We start from the raw sequence: 21,420 nt of genomic DNA on the forward strand, positions 1-21,420 counted from the left end.
GAGAATGCTTCAGGAGCCACACCTAGAACACAGTGCCAGCAGATGAGATGGGCAGGCCAGCTGTTCCCAAGTGCCATAGCATGGTGGCAAGTGAGCTGAGCTGGACGTTAGGAAGCTGAGGGAGGGGATCTGGCCTCTTCTTCTCTCCAGCTGTGTGATCTGGACAAGCAGCTTCAGCTCTCCGAGGCTCAGAATCTGTGTCTGTAAAATGACAATCATCTCCATTCCATGGAGCCAATGGAACCATTAAATGAGACAGTGTCCTCACCTGGGCTCCATTAAATGAGATGCTGTACTCTCACCTGGGATCCACAGCTGACAGCCATCATGCCAAATCGACTGTGGTGACCATTAAATGAAAACCATTTTCCTGCCTGCATTCAGAAGTCCCAGAGTTCGGTGTCTAAAATCCTATTTTGATCTGTGCTCATCTCTACGACCATGCAACTTCCTCTCCTTCCTAGACTGGTTGGGTCTCCCACATCCCACACTGCTCAGGCATTAATTACCCTGAGAATCCTTGTTCCCTCCTCTATGTCTCCACCACCTGCCTCAAGGAAGACCCAACTCAAACAATAGAAAGATGCTTTCCCTGGCCCTGCTGGCAGGGATGGAGGTTGTGAGGCTGAGCCCAGGGCCAGTGTTCTCCGCGGAGCTTCTCTTCATCCACTGAGTCCTCACATGGAGATGGGTGCTTCCACGGAAGGGTTATCCCAGAGATGCCCTGTCTTCTTGCCTCACTCCGACTTCCTCTTGACTGTCTTAGGGTTTCTGTTGCTATGATAGACACTATGACTACAGACGCCTCAAGGGGAAGAGGGCTAATTTCTGTTCTCATGTCTGATCACAGTCCATAATTCAGGGAAGATAGGGTAGGAACTCAAGGCAGGAGCAGAAGCAGAGGCTATGGAGGAATACCATCTATTAGCTCGCTTAACCTAGTTTCTTATAGCACCTAGAACTGCTAGCCCAGGGGTACCACCCATAATGGGCTGGGCCCATTCACATCAATCACTAATAAAGAAGACAGGCTTCCCTACAGCCCAATTTTATGGAGACAATGTCTCGATAGAGTTCCCTCACCTCAGACGAATCTATCCTTGTACCAAGTTGACATAAAATTATCAAAGGGGTCGGGGATTTAGCTCAGTGGTAGAGCGCTTGCCTAGGAAGCGCAAGGCCCTGGGTTCGGTCCCCAGCTCTGAAAAAAAAGAAGCAAAAAAAAAAAAATTATCAAAGGCAGAATTTTTGAACAAAGTCTATTTCCATAGGTTCTGCTGCACTCTCTCCCCCACTTCCTGCTTAGCTCCCCCCCCATCTCCCACTAGCTTCTGCTCTCAGGTCCCATGTGTCCTTTGCCCTTCCCCCATTCATTCCCATGTGTTATGTATTGTGACGGCCTTAGTTTTCATTTCTGAGGCTTTTCCCCGTGCGCCCTAGCATCACATGCTGTTTCCTCTGCATGGGAGCAGCAGGCTCCCTGCATTGCATCGCTTGCTGCAGAACTCTTATTTTCTCCAGTTTCTTTTGTCTCTTACCTCTGTGCTAGCAACTCTTTCCAATGTCTGCTGCTTCTCTTCACGTTTAGAACAGCGCTGAGCAGGATGCTGGCACTAGCTGGGCTCCTGCAGACACTGGGACTGTGCTCCATTTCTATGGTGATCACACCCACACCAGCAGGGGGGTGCCTTCTCTACCCTCCCCCTCCCCCTGTCAAAAGGTCAGTTTCTCTTACCAGAGCAGAAGACTCTGGGAACCCAGGGCCACTGCAGGTGACGAGGGCTTTCAAATGCATTAGGCACTTTCTTGATTTCTTTGGTTTTGCACTGGTTGTTCCCTCTGCCTGTGTTCTTGTTATCAGCCTCGTGCTCTCCTGCCAGGCCTGACCTGCCCATGGATTCAATTACCACAGGTCCACTGATTGGGGAAACGCACCCCCATGGGGAGAGGACGGCTGCTGGTGCGGGAGATGTGGGTTTTGAAGGTCTTTCTCGAAGTCTCTGTTTTGTGGCCCCTTTGTGTTAACCTGTTAGGAGTGTCTAGGGCGAATAATGTTTTGCATGCTTCGGGTACCCCACAGAAGGATGTCCCCACTTTGTTATTCTCTCTTCAACACTGAGCCGAAAACCTCGTCCACAATAGTCACCAGGCCAACCTCTCGCCCTCACGGTTACCTTGCTTGTCAATGTCTATATCACCATATTTAGGAATTGAAGACAAGTAAGCATAGACTATCTACCTTGTTTGTGGGAAGTTTCCTCGTTTTCTGTAAGCCTCTATCTACTGGGCAATACACAGATGATGCCCTGAAAACCTGTAACAAAGGGATTTTTAAAATAACCCAATTATAAAATGCCGACTCAGTCAACACTCAAAGGAAGCTTGAAGCATCATCCCTTAAATGGAGCGCTGAGTTCACCATAGCTCCCAACCTTGCTTGAATCCCCCGTGATGTTCTCGCTACCCCCATAGCATTAGTTTGCAGGCACAGGTAGTTTTATAGCACAGCGCCTGTGGTACTCCCAGAGCATCCTGATCCAGGCCGCACCTCAGGCCTCTTGAATCTGCATCTCTAGACCACCTCTAGACCAGAGGCTGCAATGGCTAACATTGGCCCGATTTGTTGATCATTGAGAATTCGGGGCAGGATCCAGACACTACTGTAACTTCAATTTTTTCAAAACCTATTTTTAATGATGGTTCTTAAACACTTTAACCTCCCTTTTAGCCCACCACCCATCAGGGGTAGTGGGAAAAAAGGATAAGAGGGATATGGACTTGTTTAGAAATGGTTTTTTGGAGCAACTCCCATCTGTGTTGTCAGGAAATCAGCAACTCAGTTCACAGGTTAGCAGTGGCAGAAACCCCATGGACACGCCTGCCCTCTAGTTCAGCAGAGTTGGGATAGCAACAGTGGTAGCACAACCTAGCAGAAACAGCCAGGCCTCAGCCTTGGCATGAGTCATCAGGAAGGACCAGGACCAACGGGAATGCCAGATAAAGTTCTCAGCTGTGCCTTTCTCAGTGAAGCAAAGATCAGTGAACATGCGAGACCAACAAGTGTTGCACAGCCAGCTCTATAAGCAAGCCTAGCTCAGCTGCATTCACTGTCAGTTGAGTCCTTTTCTTTCTTCCTCCAAACATCAAGTGTCCTCCACGGGTCTTGCCTCTGCATGTGTCTTGCCTCAGCACATGTGTCTATCTCAGCCAGAGTCTGTGGAAGTGGCAAGAAACTGCAGCACACCATCAGAAGCTTTTTTGGTGTGTTTCTCTCTATGGAGTCCCAACAAATGGAGCTCAACCATGCAGTGTAAGGCAGACCAATACATGTGTGTGGTTAGCAAAGACTCCTATATCATGTGTCCTTTCCTGTGCCTGCTTTAGCAGAACATCCCTCCACTTGTTTCTGCTTCAGCCAAATATTCCTTCATGTGTGTCTTAACCTTTCACTGTGTCCACTTCAGGGACATATTCCTTCACACGTCTGTCCCAGCCAACTGAGTCTCCGAAGAGTCCTTAAGTTTCCACTTCACACTACCTACTTTACTGATCAGGCTTGGCTTTGTGGGAGAGCATGGTCGTATGAGCAACTACCAAGACCAACCTAGTCCCTGCCACCTATACTTACAGGAGCATGTGAGCCTGTAGAATGGGTGCGAGCCTAGACTAGGTGGCTGCTGTACTCTGGTGAGAGGAAGAGACAGAAAGAAGCCTCTCCTTGTCTCCCTACCAGCCAGCATGTGCCAGCAACTTGCTCAAGGCCAGGAACTACAGCCGCCACCTTGGGCAAGCCTGGGCAGGGTGAGAGACTAGGAATGTGCAGGCCAAATCCTTACGGCCTCGGAAGTATAAATATTTCTGTATCCCAGATGAGGTTTTAAGCAAGTCTCTCAAAGAGTGGCCATTGAGGTGAGTAAAGTGGTAGCTATGGCTGCCTTCGACTGAGTGTTACTGGTCACTAGATGCCAGGCGAAGTCTGTACTCTAGGCTGGTTATTGGACCTCTCACCTGGCTCCTGGTGGCTACATCAACTTGTCAAACAGCAGAATGTAATGGAACATTAGGGAAGAAAGTCACACTGTAAGATGTCGCCTCAAAGCCAGATAGGGCACTGTTCCTCTCTGGACTCTCTCTCCTTCCTGCTGAGGTTGTGCACTTAGGGAAATAGGACAATGAGAGCTTGACTCTCTTTTTTAAGCTCCCTGGATGGGTACCATCCCCATAGGACAGACTCTCAGAGCTTTCCAGAAAGTTGGTCATAGATGTTAAAGACCACCAACCTGTGCTTCTAGAATTCTCACTTATTCATTGGTGTGTGTGTGAGTGTGAGTGTGTGTGTGTGTGTGTGTGTGTGTGTGTGTGTGTGTGTGTGTGTGTGTGTGAATTCTGTGGACCAAGAGCATATAAAGCTGAGAAACTGGTGGCAGAAAGTCTATAAGAAATGCTAGAGGCAGAAGGCCTGGGCTAGGGTGATCCACCAGTGCCCCAGATCCTCCTGCTTCCTTCCGAGAATGTCTGGGATTAAAGGTGTGATGACAGAATGAGTTGAAAGGCCAGTGTATTTTCATCACTGAAAATTAAACTGTTTCTCAGAAGAGAGTACCCTGAAAATGGTGCGCTTAGAGGCATGGAGGATGTGAGGTGCTCCTGGGATGAGGGCTGGGTGGGGGACCATGTCCATTTACCACATGTTCTGAAGAAGACAGAGGGAGGTGGAAGCTAAGAGTACGTGACACAGGCCACCAGTGGCCCTACTGAATCACAGGAATGACCAGCACTGGGTAATGGGTCTCTAGGCTCTGTGATACCACAGTGAGCTGGTAGGTCAAGACACAAGCTTGGAGAAGTCCAAGGCATGACAGAGAGGTAGATGGCAGTATCCTAGCATCAGAGAAGCCATCTAGTTTATCAGAGAAACTGAGGCAGGCACTCATTTTAGTAAATGTAGGAACACACAATGAAGAAAGATTAGCAGACTGCTGCTTCTTCTTCTTCTTCTTCTTCTTCTTCTTCTTCTTCTTCTTCTTCTTCTTCTTCTTCTGCTTCTTCTTCTTTGAAATTTTATTTATTCCATTTTATGGGTATGGGTGGTTTTGCCTGCATGCACAGTTATGTGCACCATGTGCATTCTTGGTGCAATGGATCCCCTGGAACAGGAATTACAGACAGTTGTGAGCTGCCACGTGAGTGCTGGGAACTGAACCTGGGTTCTCTAGAAGAACAGGCAGTGCTGAGGTCTGGGCTCCAGTTAGCTGGATAGAAACCCTCAGTGGGAGGGGGGGAGGAGAGAGAGAGAGAGAGAGAGAGAGAGAGAGAGAGAGAGAGAGAGAGAGAGAGAGACTGGAGGAGGAGAGGCAAGGCCCTTAAGGATGTGTCTGTTCTCCAACTCCTAGGCTCTTACCCAGTCCTGAGATGTGTTCCACATGTGACCTTAGATCAGCTCTTGAGTTAGTGTGGATCATATAGGCTGGCTGAACTAGGATCATTTTCTAACTGAGCAAACTGATCCAATAAAAAGCAAGACAAAGATCCCATAGCTAGGAGCAGAAGAATCACAATGTGGACTTGGATCTAATTTCACAGCCTTCCTCTGACCTTGGATTCCAGTATCCCCAGGTGACATTCAAGGTCACAGGATCATGAATAAGTAGGTTCAGCCTCCTCTGAAATCAAACCTCAAACCTTACGGATCCTCAAAATTCAGTTACTGAGGAGAAATCCAATCTGCAGAGAGAATCTGTATGCCTCCCTACAAGTCCTGCTGCCTTAGCAAGCATCACCCACTGTCCAGCTGCCTTAGCAAGCATCCCCCACTGTCCCACTGCCTTAGCAAGCATCCCCCACTGTCCCACTGCCTTAGCAAGCATCCCCCACTGTCCTGCTGCCTTAGCAAGCATCCCCCACTGTCCCGCTGCCTTAGCAAGCATCCCCCACTGTCCCACTGCCTTAGCAAGCATCCCCCACTGTCCCACTGCCTTAGCAAGCATCCCCCACTGTCCCACTGCCTTAGCAAGCATCCCCCACTGTCCCGCTGCCTTAGCAAGCATCCCCCACTGTCCCACTGCCTTAGCAAGCATCCCCCACTGTCCCGCTGCCTTGGCAAGCATCCCCCACTGTCCCGCTGCCTTAGCAAGCATCCACCACTGTCCCGCTGCCTTAGCAAGCATCCCCCACTGTCCCACTGCCTTGCAAGCATCCCCCCCACTGTCCCACTGCCTTGTAAGCATCCCCACTGTCCCGCTGCCTTAGCAAGCATCCCCCACTGTCCCGCTGCCTTAGCAAGCATCCCCCACTGTCCCACTGCCTTAGCAAGCATCCCCCACTGTCCCACTGCCTTAGCAAGCATCCCCCACTGTCCCGCTGCCTTAGCAAGCATCCCCCACTGTCCCGCTGCCTTAGCAAGCATCCCCCACTGTCCCACTGCCTTAGCAAGCATCCCCCACTGTCCCACTGCCTTAGCAAGCATCCCCCCCTGTCCCGCTGCCTTTGCAAGTCTTCTCACTTTGAGTTCTATTTGGGAGCTGCTGCTCAGTGAGGGATAAAGAAGCGCATGGCAGACAAAGAGAACAATGAGACTCAGAAGCCAAGGCAATTCAACTGGAAAACAGAAGACTGGAGAAGGGATTAATCATGGGTTTCAATTCCAAGGAGAGTGGCTTTGAGAACAGCAGGTAGCTAACTCCTTAGGAAGTAAAAGACAGAATTCCACAGTTATAATTGTGGAATTTGGGTGTATCCCAGCAAGGCACAGCTATAAGTGAGTGGCCTGTTTGACCATGTGGACAGCAGAGGTTAAGGGGACAGAGCTGATGACCACATGCCAGGGTTCAGCCCCACCCCCACAGCTATTTATAGTGTATGATTTATAGTGTATATAAGGAGTATAATTGTCCATGGGGTAGAAAATTCTTGGTACCTTGGTGTCTTCAGCTGAGAATCAGGAGAACTAGCAGGGGTACCAAAGACTCAGTAAATCTGTACAAACTCAACAATGTCCCATTCTAAGAGTCTGGCTGGGGTGGTTGATAGGGTCAGTGACCTTTAAAACCAGTGTGGAATTGAAAGACCCCCGGAGTGGGGAGACCCTCACTCAAGTCTCGGGATGACGCGACCCCCCAAGAACTCACACAAGACCTTCCTTGCTGTAATCACATGAGGTTTATCGATAGGAACCAGTGCACTGGGGTCAAGACTCATATCCCACGCAGGGGCAGTGGAGTTCAACCACCAGTAGCTAAGAGAAGGGGAATTTAAAGGAAGAAACCACAACTCAAGCGGGTAGGGAGGGCGTCATTGGAAAATGTCGAGAATACCAGTGAAAAATCACAAGGAGGAGCTTCCTGTTTCTCAACATTATTTAACTTTATGGTCTGCTAGTTCCTGGGAGAAGCTTCCTGCTTCTCAAGGTTATTCTCTAAGATTTTAATCTAACTTCTTGGTCAGCAAGTTCCTGGGAGAAAGCTGTTGAACCGGCCGATGTAATTACCTATTCTATAGCCCTAGGAGGGGCTTCCTGGAACAAACAATTCTGGGGCCTAACCTGTTTCTTTCTTCTGCTCTAAACTTCGTGTCTAGGGGGGCTACTTTAAAACTTTTACCCTTCAGAATTTTGACTCTTTTTCATAAAGTTGGTTTATGGATAATTTTTGCTGTAAGATTTCCCAGCAGCCCCCTAGCCTCAGGTTCCTTATCTATAAAATGGGAATAACAGGCTTATCTTGAGAGCCAAGTAAAACAGAAGACAGGCAACCCCTCTGAAAGCAGGAGATGGTGGAGGACAGGAGGGAATGAACACGGTCTGTATAGGAGTATAGGGTCCCCACAGGAGACTTACCGCATGAGGGACCTGTCTGTGGATTGTCATATCATTATTGCTAACAGAGAGAAATGGGATAATAATATAAACGTGTACAAGGATCTTTCTTTTTGTGGAAATAGAGTCAGGCCATGGACGGACACCAAAAATATCTAGAACAAATATGGTCACAGGGAATGCAGATGCTTTAGAAGATGGAACAGGCTCTTGGAGACTGATTTGGACTGGGGGGAAGATTGCTATGCCACACTCAGGTTTCCATGCCCTGAGGCACCCAGGGTTCTGTGAAGCTGTGGCCATCAGGACTCTTCTTTGGGAAGTGGCTGGAAGTGGGAGTGGCTAGATCACAGGTGTTCTGTAGACCTGGGCGTGGCTAGATCACAGGTGTTCTGTAGACCTGGGAGTGGCTAGATCACAGGTGTTCTGTAGACCTGGGAGTGGCTAGATCACAGGTGTTCTGTAGTCACTTGCTGATGGAGCTCTTTGTCGTCCATGCCCCAGCTCCTCCATACTCTGAGATCACTCAGATGATCATTGGCAGAGCCACCTTCTCAGGGTGGCCTAGCTTTTTCATACAGCATCTACCTCACAGACCAGCTGACACCCGCACCTGTATCTTCCTTGGATGGGATCCCTGCTGTGCTGTTGTGAGCCATTGGAGCTGAGGGCTGATGAATTCTGCTCAGGGGACAGATTTAGCCTAATAGAGCTGACACACAAATTCCCCAGTTAGAGAGCAGCTGCCAGGCCCGAGAGAGCTGCCGCTCTGTTTTGCTCTGTTTTGCTCTGAGCCTAGAAGCAGTAACAAGGGAAGAACCTATGCAGGGGTCAGAAGAGCTAACCCACCATCCAGCTACTCCCCCAACTTCTCGAGGGATCTCCTATGCATTCCCTGACCATTTAGGGCTCAAGTTTCTCTCCAGTAGAGCTGAAGCCATAGAATGCTGCTTAGATACGGAGATCTTAATTATGTCACTATAAAGTGCCCGCTCTTCTTTAATAGGATGCCATATAGGAAAAGCTTAAGTTTAAAAACAAATACCTCAAGAACTTCTCAGGGCGGGGGGTGTCATCTCTAGCACCTGCATCCATGTCACCAGTCACCTCGCCCAACACATTCTACCAGCACAGTCTACCAGCACGTGCTGAGCACCCGCCATGTTTCAAGCATTGGCAGATATAGCAGGATGTGAGAATAGGGATGGCTCTTGGGAAACCCAGTCACATGGAAGAAAGAACACTGAAAAACAAAGTAATCCATTTTTTCGCGGAGCTCTATAAAGAACTCATCCTACTGACAGCCTCCCATATACAGACTATGAGCATGAAGAAATAAAAAGAAGACTGTCCTGTTGCATCTTCAAAGAGCCTGGGAGATAGGCAGCGTCTTGCCCACTCAGTAACAGTCAAAGCTGCCTCCACCAGCAGGCAGTGTGGCCTGGTCACCTTCAGGTCCTCTGCTTCATGTCGCTGCCATCCCTGGACAGTAGGTGTTGTACAATACTAAGAACTTGACTCTGTGAGACTCGCGATGCCTACTCTGCTTTAAAATGGTGGCTGTCTCATAGTAGTCTAGGAGGAGATTACATATAGAAAGGACCAAAGTCTTCCATAGCTTCTGAGAAGTAGGGCCTAGAAGTCTATCTTTAAAACAGAGGCCTTTCAATCTCAAGTACAAGACACAGTTATTAGAACACCCACATACCTTCCCCGCTGGTGTGTTAAACATTGTCTTGGTTGACAAGATGTCCTACATCTGTCCTCCTGGGGACAATGGGTACCAGGACCCCTGACACAAAGCCACTGAGCTGGAGCCCTGTGTCCCTTCCCATTATCTTAGGCCCTCACTGGCCCCACAAAGACTCTTCCAATGCTGACACCCATGGCATCTTTGGTCCTGCCTAGGTAGGGGAGTAACACGCAGTTGTCCAATTATTTAACAGAGTAGCAGGTCTCTTGGTGCCATTTTCATTCAGACTTAGTTTTGCTTAACTCCCCTTACCAATGTCTACCCCTTATGCTCCCTTAACCTCTGTCCACTGTACTCTCTTTCCCTCTCATATGCCCCCCTGCACTGCCCCGACCCATTCACACTACCCACCCTCAAAACCTCTTTTTTCTCTTCTCAAGGGACTCTTTCTGGTTTCCTACTCTTTAACTCCCATCCAGATGCATGGCTAGAATCTAGGATCCAGGTGAGAGAGAATGCAGTATTTGTTTTCGTATGGTTACCTTGAATTATATGACATATAAAACATAAAAACGGTCAGAGTCTGAGGCTACCCTCTAGGAGTAGCAAAAAGGACCCTGAAACTGTCAGTGTATGAGAAAGCCCCTCCCACTTTCATTGACTTCTTTATAAAGAAGGTGGCTAATGGACGCCACTGCAGCATGAGATGCTGGTTCTTGGCTCGTGTTGATAAAATGCCAAGAGCATCATGGACGGCCCCTTGCACCAGAAAGTCCAGCTCAGCTGACTCCAGCTCCTGTCAAGAAAAACAAGGCTCCTCTGGAGGCCTTGAGGCCCCTCGTAGGAGAGCTTAGGGTCTTGTCCATGGCCATAGTGATTGGGGTATAAGCAAATTCAGATCCAAGTCATCTGTTCCAGAGGAAGGTTCTTTGTCACTCCCTTGATGACCCTGGGCCAGGCTGAAAGGCCTGCCTCAATTATGGCAGTTTTTGCTGTTCCTTATCAGAATGCTATGTGATATTTTCATGTAACCTACGCATCATCTTGAGACTCATTATAATACCTAATGCCATGCAAATGCTATGTAAATAATTGTTACACCATGTTGCTTAGGGAATGATGACAGAGAAAGAGGTCTGTCTGTGAGTGTTCAACACAAATATTTTTTTTCCCTGAATATTTTCAATCCACAGTGGGTGGCACCTATGAGTACAGAACACACAGGCAGCACTGACAGACTGTCTGCTGTTTCGACCATGGTTTAAGATGGTTCACTGAAATATGCCAGTTTATACTAAAAACCCTGTGATTTTTTTTAGAATAGTCACAAATGATACCACCAGAGCTCATCTATATTCAGAACATTCCATGGACATCCAAATGGAACCTGTGTCCCTCGGCACTCCTCATCCATGTTTGCTCCCTCTGACCTTTCAGAGATCACCCAATTTCTCTCTTTGCATGGTCCTCTAGTCACAAGCTTCCTCAAACTGAGAAGCCTGGCTCTGCCTCACCTGTCATTCAAAGGGAGATGCCAGAACTATGCTGGCCACTGACTAGACATACTCACTAGCTTCAGAGGGGTGGAGGGAGGACTGCAGTCACCTTGGAGATGAGAGTGGAGCTAGCACTGGCTGAGTGTCCTGGCAGGCCCCTTCTGACTTGCTCTGTGATCCAGGGGTCCCTGCTGCTGCACCCTGTAGTGTCTGACACTCTCAGGGGCTCCCTATCAGGGCTCTACAGTGGGTCTCAGAAAAGCTGACAGGGACGGTTGGTTGTGGGATGAGGACAAGCAGTCCCATACACCCAAGGGCTCTGAGCTCATTGGCCCCAAATAGGCTAGCAGACTTCTGCCCATCATGTGAAGGCTTTTCAGGTTTCAGTGTGTCTTGTTCTTGTCTGGGCTGTTTTCTTTTCCTGTTTCAGGAACTAAGATACACTGCGTCTTCAGCTTAGAGCCAGAGCCTTTTGTCTTCCCCATCAACATTGCCCAGGGTGGCATGCTCCTACGCAGGGCACATGGTGGGAGAATATTTGAAATCTGGGTGACAAAGACAGGGAAGAATGTCACCTTGATGGGCCCAAGAACATACATTCCACAGTGTATTTAAATTACATTGTGTGCATTAAATTGTACTGCACACAATAAGTTGATGACCTGTGTTGGGGGTGGCCATTTGTCTTCCCCCTGGAAAGAGAAGGCCCAAACATAAGGGCCAGCCTTCCTTCTTCTATCTTCATTGACAGTAGGAAGATGGTGGATGCCGCACAGGAGGAATCTTGGTTCAGTTTTCACACTCAAGCATGTCTGACCCCATGCCAATGGCAAGCCATGCTGGAGGAGTAGAAGAGATCCAATGAGACCCAGGTCGGCTGTGGTGGTCCACGTTAAGGGAGCAGCCACCTCTGGTACCCTCTGAGTTGACTGGCTGCCAAGAGCCATCTGCTATTAGATGTGCTAGGTCACCATCCATGGGGGCTCTGAGGCCACACAAACTCAGTGTTCTGTTGTTTCTCTTAGCTGTTGCCAGTAGGGACAAGCTGAGCAGGGAGGCTTCCTGCAGAGTCTAAGCTGCTCAGTCTAGTGTCCCCAGTAAAACAACTAAAGGCCCCTCCATCAGCAGAGTCTTCTCCCTACAGGAGAGCACCTGGCCATACCTGTTCGGAGTGATCATTGTCCCTGCCTTGGTCCAGCTGGCAAGCCTGCCATTTCTCCCTGAGAGTCCACGCTACCTCCTCTTTGAAAAGCACGACGAGGCAGGAGCCACAAAAGGTAGGGTCCTTCCCTTTCATCATACAATGCCAGCCTATGCCTGAGTCACAGTGAGAGGCTATAGGATGGAACAGGGCAAGCATCAGCATCTCTAAAAGCACCATGCAGAGGGACAGCCACTCTCTTCATCCCCCCAGTTGCAGTCACAGTTTAGATAGCAGAAGCTCTTCAGTGTGAAAAGGGTGGTTGAAAAGAGCCTATGAGGCATGATTCCATGGAAGAAATTGAGTCCTCCTGTGGCAACATGATATGGCCTGGCCTGAGAGAACTTCTCTCTACCTGCTCAGCTAAGGAGGCACCCTTGGGAGGGGCTTCAATTACATATAGTCAGAGTGGGCATTGTGGGGTGCAGTGAATAAATGAGATTCTAAAGTCTTATTTCACAGCCCAGCATACGTATGTTTGATATATACATATTAAGTCATGATATATGATAAATACTATGCCTACACCTGGTAAAAAGAATGGAGATAATGAGATCATGGCCTTGGGTTGAAACATAATACTGAGATTTGTATTCCTATCAATAACAGTACCAATTTCATTCCAGATGTACAATGACATTCTTAGTGTTCTGTCAGGCAACGGTAAGGACAGGCTCATGAAATGGCATCCCTGCCACCCTGGAGTGACTGGAGTAGTCTGTTAGGATGGACAGACATGTCTGAGGAGAGAGAGTCTAGGTGGCATCCTGCTTGCCTAGCATGTGTGAAGACTTGGGTTCAATCTCCAGTGTCTTAAACAAAACAAAATTAGAAAACAAAACTCCAGGTATGGTGGAGCATGCATGTAAACACAGTATTCTGAAAACTGAAGCAGGAGTGTTGTTTTTAAAAAACAAAAATCCCGAATGTTCAATTTTACCAATGAAGACTCAGGAGCCAGATGTTGGGGTGAAGGCTTGCTGATTCAGAAAGGGAGAGAAAGCACCCAGCTCACCATTCTACTCCACGAACATCCCAGAAGGAAAAAGCCCTCTCTTCTCCATGCTCTCTTAAATACCCTTCAACTCAATGTCCCTCCTTTCTACTTCCTGTGTTTTCTTATGTTCCCTGTCAACTGGTTGCATGCCCTATCTCTTAACCTATAGTTGACTTTATTTAATCCTGTTAACAGAGAGCTCTTGGATTAAAGGTGTGTGCTAGGGCTGAGCCGCACCACAAAAAGAAATAGGTTTTTCCAGCTCACAATCTTGGGGTTCAAAAATGTGATCAAATATCCTGCAGCACAGGAGGATCCTAGTGAGCTCAAGGCCAGTCTAGGCCACAGAATAAGAATCTGTCTTAAAAAGGAAAAGATGGACAGACACCACCCATGAGTGCAAAGTAGGAAGTACTCACATAATTTTAAGAACCTAATGTGAGATCCTGTTGTTTAAAGCAAATCACGTGACCAAATTCAGAGTCAATGGGAGGTTACTATACACTCAGAAGACAAAGGACACTGGCATAGAAAGGCCATGAATTGGGGCCAACAGTGTAATACGCCCCAGGGGCCCCTTCAGACATTTCCACTCACGCCTACTACTAGTTCACAGTAGCCAGGGATGTGGCAAAGCAATTCATACCATGGTGAACAGGAACCAGAGCTGAGCCTCCACAGGGAGGGGTCAGGGAAAGAGACAGCTCCCAAAGGCACAATGGCAGGTGGCCCACTTCCTCCAGCCCGGCCCCACCTTCCACACTTCCCTTTTCCCCATGGCCTCTTCACATCTTCTATCCATCAATAGATTAAACTCTCCATCATCTCAGAGCCCTCTTGATCTGATCCTCTCTGGAGACACACCCAGAGTGAGCTGTATTAATCCTCTGGGTGGCTCTCAACCCCATTCTGCTGACAGTCCAAGTTAAAGGTGACACGTGACATAGGAATGAAGGTCATTGATGGAATGGCGGCTGCCAGTCAGCTGGATTCAGACCGGAAGAGTATCTGCCTAGGAGGGTCAGTACCATCACAAGGATCCTTCTAGAAAGTAGGACCGGGAGCAGGTGGAGAAGCAGAGAGGTGCCCCTATGAGAAGGATTTGGCTGAAGGAGAGCATCTTTCAAGGTGACAGGATGGGGCCATGAGTCAGGCAACACAACACAGGCAACAATGCAAGCTAGGAACGGTCAAGAAACTCACCTGTGTGCCCTGTCTGTAGCACTGAGCTCACCAGATTCATTATGTAACCGACATAAATACTTCCAACCTGGCTTTGGCAATGGGTGGGCCACAGGAAATAGTTCTGTTATTTTCCCAGGAGGAACTGCCAAAGAAATACCTCTGAGCTTCTGGGTAACTAGGAAAAAAGAATGAGTTGATTTTCCCCATGGACTCTCTCATCAGTGTCCCAGGACATAGAGCCCTGACAATAAGGTATGGATCAAAGCCAGGTAGAACCCTGAGTACTGAAGCCTGTAGTTGGTGAGAGTCCATTAGGAGCCCCATGCCTTCACAGATCAGGGGAGTGTCACCCTGTGCCAAGAGCCACTGGAGAGAAGCCCTGGGTTCCAAAGAGGTGATAATGGGGGACTCAGGAGAAGCTTCCTGGAGGAAGTGACAGCTGAGTGAGATGATTGACATGAGTCAGGTGAGAATAACTGTGGACTGTGTACAGTTAGGTTGATGCTACACATGTGAACGTGTATGGCTGGGTTGAGCATACATTGACCGGGGAGGAGGCCAGTGCTCTTGCTCAAGCCTCAGCATGGCTGTCCTTCACCAGGGACAATCTTCTCATGCATCCCAGCTCAGAGTGGCCCTCCAGGATCTTGTCAGTTCTAGCTCTGCTGTGCTCGTTTTAATTCTGAGGGTAGCCACATATACACAGCTGTCACATGACTGTCCAGGTCACACAGGGACAGAAGTAGAACTGCAGTAGAAGCCAGCTCTCTCTCCCATCCCAGCAGGAGCATGTGATCAACAAATTTTGCCATCATTTTAAAAAGCCACACCTATAGAGATATGAACAAATTAGCGGCCACACAAGGACAGAGGGAATTCCATCACAGTCAAAGGGATATTCAGATCACCTGCAGTCCTGGAGGAGGAGGGCACTCCCTCTATTTTGAGATGTCCCCAAGCTCTTGCACTGAGGACGTGACAGTACAGAAGGGGGTCATCTCATGTCTGATCACCTTCTGTCAATGCCACTGCTTGACCCGAGCTCGTCCCACCCACACAGACTCACAGCAATGCTAGAGTGGAAATTTCCACTCTCCTGTGGGACTTGATCCCTCTGTTCCTCCATTTCCTAAATGTTAAAAGGCAAGAAAGCAGAGCTGTCTGGTGTGGCTCACGAGGCCCAGCCAACACCATATCTCTAGTGACTCTCTTGTAGCAGTTGCAGCCCCGTCTCAAGCTTCTCTTAATTGGTCAGTATTTGTAGTCCAACCCCTACCACACAACAGCCCCCAGGAGCTGAGGCTAAATGGAACTGAACTAAGTCTCTCCTCTCAGCCTCTCTATTCTATGAGATTTTTTTCATTGTTCTTTTGAGGTATGTGGAAAAACGAATCACATACCTGGTTCTCCTGAGGTCATCTGGGGCACACACACCCCAAGTCCCTGAATGGCAGTACCCGTAGAAACGTCCACCTTCCAAGGCTACTGCAGTAGAAAGGTCTGTGAGGTGCATGGCACATAGTAGGTACAGGAAATGCCAGGCTCTTGATTCTCCGGGGTTCCAGTCTTGCTTTGGTCATGGCAAGTCTGTAAGGGGCAATAGATCTGAATCTTTCACTGCTTCCAGCCCAGAAACAAACTGGGCCACGTAGACCTCATTCCAGATGAGAAATGAGCACATCCTCCCTTCTCAAATTCTTTAGAGTTAATGACTAGAGTACGGGCAGGAATATGAAGAAGGTGAGGCTGTAGGTGGCTGCTTGCTTTCAGATTGAAGAAAGGGTGTGTCAGGAGCCTTGGGAGAGGCCTGTGATGGACTGTCTTCCAACGTCTTCCTGAGATGAGAGTCAACTACAGGTGACTGAGACCACTTCTTCCCTGGAATCAACTTGTTAAAATTCAAGGTGTCTGTTCTGTCTCCTTCCCATCCATCCTTAGACACGTGAGTCAGGCAGTTCCGAAGCTGGGCCACTGCCCTCACATCGGATCTGCTGCCTGTGACCTTGTTCTGACCTTACCGAGGACAGCAAGAACTCTACTCATACCCAGCCTCTGCCAGGAATATCCCAAGGTTTATACAGTTTCGAAAGCTTCCAGTTCTGACAGGGCTGGGTAAAACTAGGAGCCACCATAGTGCACCCCCAACACCTACCTGCCCAGTTTCCTGTACCTCAGGTCTCACTTCTCTAAAGACAGGCTAAAGGGAATGTTCTTCACAGGCTTAAGGTGGGAAAGACATAATTCCATATAGCCCTCTTCATGCTTTCGGGTACAGTGTAGTTCACACTAATCTTAGTTCACAGAGCTTGTGCTGATGAAACTAATGGTAGGGGGTGACATGAACAAAAGCCAGGGGTGTCTCCTGTGTCTGCCCAGAACTCAGGATGCAAAGGGGAAGAAAGGGGAGGGGAATCAAAGGTTAAGGCAGCATTAGTTCTTGTTACAGACTGAAGGTTTGCATACCCCTAATTTCTTATATTAAGGTCCTAAGCCCCAGTGGGATGGCATTCAGAAGCCAGGCAGAAAGGGGGTGGGTGATAGAACTCAGTCTGCGCTATTTCTTCCAGCAGTGTGTACCGACTAAGACCACTGCCAGCTCTGCTTTCTTGCCTTTTGACGTTTAGGAAACTGAGGAACAGAGGGATTAAGTCCCATAGGAGAGTGGGAATTTCTACTTTTGCACTGCTCTGAGCCTGTGTGGGTGGGACAAGCTCAGGTCAAGCAATAGCATTGACATTACTCCCAGGGGCATTACTGATAATCGGAAGGAGTCTTCAGGAACACCTGCTAGTCGCAGGAACTCTCCTGGCCTCTTCTGTCCTTGCACCTTTTCCATTGCAGTTGCCACCCAGCTGTGAGACAGCTGCAAGCACAGATGTGGGCAGACAGCCCCATGCCTTTAACACAACATATGTTTTCCATGAGCAGGAGCCCATCCAGTCCACGTACAGTGCAGTGTGGATGTGTGGGGAGTTAATTCCTCTCAGCTGAGCATCCAGCCTCCCTGGTGGAGGGCATTTTGGAGCTATTCCTTCAGGGGCTGCTCAGAAGTCCAGTGAGACCAGCCCATCTGTGTCAGTCACAGGAGAACTAAATAAGGGCAAGAAGTTTGCACAGTATGCTCTTCAACCCCGCCCCCTCGTGTGTGTGTGTGTGTGTGTGTGTGTGTGTGTGTGTGTGTGAGAGAGAGAGAGAGAGAGAGAGAGAGAGAGAGAGAGGCAGAGGCAGAGGCAGAGAGGCAGAGAGGCAGAGAGAGAGGCAGAGGCAGAGGCAGAGAGAGAGAGAGAGCAGAGGCAGAGGCAGAGAGAGAGAGGCAGAGAGAGAGAGAGAGAGAGAGAGGCAGAGGCAGAGAGAGAGAGAGAGAGAGAGAGAGAGAGAGAGAGAGAGAGAGAGAGAGAGAGAGAGAGAGAGGAGAGAGGGAGAGACAGAGAGACTTTATCCTCTAACAAGGGCAAGCAGGAGCCAGGGTGGTTCCAGTGTTATCCTTGGCAGTAAGATGAACCCACAGAGCCCTGTAGACTGAGGCAGTGAGACCGCTGACCTGGTGCATCTCATTTACCGCACAGCTCAGTCCCTAGAACAAAGCCTCTGGAGAGAGAGAGAGAAAACATGGCCAGAAAATCTGCATCCTCCCCAATGTCAGTCAGCCATGCTGGTGAAATTACAAAAGGATTCACTTTCTATATAGACAAGCACAATTTTGCAAAGCCCACAGAAACACATTTGGATTATTGTAAAGCAAGGATTTAAAAAAAAAAAAGAGAACTTTGTACGATGCCGGGGGTTTTATTATTCTCTCTTTCTTCCCCACCCTCTCTGCTTGCATATGTGGGACTTCGGACGTGAGTGTGCCACAGGAAGCATGCAGAGGTCAGAGGGAAGCCTCAGGTGCTGGTCCTTGTTTGTTTGTTTGTTTGTTTGTTTGTTTGTTTTGCAGCTATGTACGCCATGGTGGCCTGGGGAGCCTGGCTCTACCTCCCATCAGAGTTCTGGGCTTACAGATCTGCACTACCATGTGTCTGGCTTTGCATGGGTTCTGGGATCTGAACTCAATTTGAGATGTACAGATATAAGAATTCTCACTGATGATCTGAGTGCACAATCTTGACTCCCAGACAGACACGTTTGCAAAGATCTCTTTTCACTGTGTGACTACATTTAAACACCACTAATTCATGATCCTGCAGAAACGTCTCCCTTATCTTGAGGATGTAGATTATTTGCTCATTGTACATTCTCTGCTAGTCAGTGCCCTTGAGACTTGCAGTGCCTCGTAACTGGAGCACAGGCAGTGTCCCCACAGTGACACAACTTGGTTTGTGCTGCATTTGTTAGTTTTTAAATCTTTAATTTCTTTGAGGACTTGTTGTTGTTGTTGTTGTTGTTGTTGTTGTTGTTGTTGTTGTTTTGCTCAGTCCCCTGTAGCCCGAGCATGCACTCAGGCTCACTATGTAGCTGCATGAGTTACTGTTCTGATGCCGTGATAAACACCATGACCAAGGCAGCTCATAGAAGAAAGAGCTTATTTGGGTTGACATTTCCAGAAGGATGCGAGTCCAGCGTGGCAGCAAAGTGTCAGGCATGGTGGCCAGGGCAGAAGCTCAAGGCTCACATCTTAAACCCCAAGCACAAAGCAGAAAGAACACACTGGGAGTAGACCAAGACCTTAAGCTCTCAAAGTCCACCCCCAGTGACACACTTCCTCCTTGCTGGCGGAAGTGTGAGTCTCCTCAAACAGCGTCATCAACAACTGGGGATGGAGTATTCAAACACACAGGCCTATAGAGGACATTTCATTCCAATCACCACAGAAGCCATGATGACCCCGAGCTCCTGGTGTCCCTGATTCCCCTTCACCCGGTCCAGGATTAAATGCATGCACAACCATGCCTTGAAGTCTTGGCAGGTTCCTTATAAAAGACCTGTATAGTTTTACATCAATTCTATCAAACGACCAAATTATCAGCCTCCAATTTGCTAATCATTATCCAATTCACTGACTAGTAAACTGTACAAAAGCAATGTATCACCATGTACGGATCACAAAGGAAAATGGTAGCACTTAATCATCTAAATTATCCAATATTTAAACCCATAAAGACATGGGAGGCAGGAACTGAGATAAAAACCTGTTAGCTCAGAGACATAATTTTATTTACTGTATACAAAATATCTATTCACAAGCCTGATTCTACAACTACCCTGCCAGCTCTTTAGAAATCTCTTTCTATCTGTGCCATACCAGCAAGCTAGTCTACCTTTCTCTTGAGCTCCTTCAAATCCGAGAGGGGCTCCTTAACTCTCTTTCCTGGACAACCATTTCACCTGTGTCCTGCCCACTGCCTCTCTGTGGTTCCTGCAAGTCCAAAGAGCAAATGAATCCCTATCTCTTGCCTGGAGCTCCTTCTATGAAACTCCCCAAGCCCAAAGAGAGAGCTCTTAAAGGTCCAATTGCTATAAAAAGAAGTGAATAATTCCTCCCCTAAACCCTTGGATGACTCCAAGCAAGTGAATAGAGGCCAAACTATTTCACCTTTTAGGTGGGGCAGCCCAAGGCCATCCAGCTGACTTTGCAAAGACCACGAGACCTCTCTCAAGCAACTTGCCTTAGAATAGGCAGGAACTTTCTACTCTTTAGCATTCTTACCTGTGGAGGCTTTTACAGGCACACCAAACTGCAGCTCTCCAGGATACACCTAACTGCATCTGACAAGCACAATACCTTTTTAAGCTTGTATATTTTGCTAACAATTAGCTTTTCTGTGTACAATAATCAAATATACCATAACAGAAAACAGCGGTGCCCTGCTGGCTTCTCCACAGTCTGGCTTCTCCCACACCCTCACACAGACCATGAAGTTCCAGGCCCAGTCACAATAAAATTGTATAAAACTATATAGAACCTCAATATCTCCTTCTACACCTCTTCTTTCCCCATGTAGGACATCACCACTGTGAATAATGAAGGGACCTTGAGCCTGCTTTAGAAGCCCCATGACATCCTGCTCTTAAATACCGGTAGCAGTTGAAAAGGAATGGCTTGACAGAGTTCCTATTTTTAGAAGTCCTTAGTCCTGCACTGTGTAAGACACAGAACTCTCAGAGCATCTCTCTGCACGTGGTCACAAAAGATCAATGGGAGTGCTACACCTGACGTTCTTTTGCCTTCTTCGTTATGGGAAAGAAGGCTCCAGACCACTCTGGGCTTTGCTCTTCAAGAGGTAAAGAGCAGTCTTATAGACAAAGATTGGTGGCCACCGCAGCACAGAGTCCCAGGCTGATCGCTGGCTCAGAGCATCTGACCACATCAACTGACTGTATACTTGTTCTGGGGACCGGAAGTCTGAAGTCAAAGCACCAGCAGAGTCGTATTCCTCTGCCAGCTGGTGACAGTGGCCAGTATCCTTAGAGCCTCAGTGCCCTTAGTCTTCCACAGCCTCGGTACTCTAACATCCTCAGTTCTGCATCCTCAATGTTCAGGCATCGCCAATTCTTCTGCATCCTCAGTGCTCCCGCATGCCTAGTCTTCCAGTACCCATAAGCATTGCAAATTTCCAGCCATTGGAGGAACCACATTTTAACCCTTATAGAAGCAACCCCTGAGATCCTAACAGGCAGCTCACACAGCATCCTCAGCCTTCTCCATGCTTACGCTCTCACTGAACTCCAGCATCCATTCATTCTCTGTTACTCCTAAGACTCAGGGGAACCCGGCTACCCCAGCATGACCACCAACCCTCACTAGGTGACTGTTTCCGGAGCTCACATTCATAGGTACCATATGATAACAGGTAAACAGTTTAAGCCACAACAAAAGGTTATAGCATTTTGTACCCACTGGACAAATAAAAGGATTATCACATCTGGGGGTAGAATCCAAGGACAGTGTCAAACATCTGACCATGCACTAATGTCCCCATTGAAGCTACTTAACCCAAGAAGTCCTTGGTAACAAAGTGGAGATCCCTGTTGTGGGGGAAAGTTCTAGATTTACTATCTGAGCCATACTAACAAACATTACCTTGGCACCTGTTC

At 48.2% G+C, this 21,420-nt stretch overlaps 1 protein-coding gene across 1 annotated transcript in view; it reads left to right on the forward strand.

Annotated features, from left to right (window-relative positions):
• Slc2a9 (solute carrier family 2 member 9) overlaps nucleotides 1-21,420 on the forward strand; it is a 110,472-nt gene that overhangs the window by 39,075 nt on the left and 49,977 nt on the right. Inside the window, exon 6 of the mRNA XM_032916787.1 lies at nucleotides 12,147-12,279. Coding sequence (XP_032772678.1) covers nucleotides 12,147-12,279 — 133 coding nt within the window. The remainder of the gene's footprint in view (nucleotides 1-12,146; nucleotides 12,280-21,420) is intronic.

Source organism: Rattus rattus, chromosome 11 (assembly GCF_011064425.1).
Source record: "Rattus rattus isolate New Zealand chromosome 11, Rrattus_CSIRO_v1, whole genome shotgun sequence".
Lineage (NCBI taxonomy): Eukaryota > Metazoa > Chordata > Mammalia > Rodentia > Muridae > Rattus > Rattus rattus.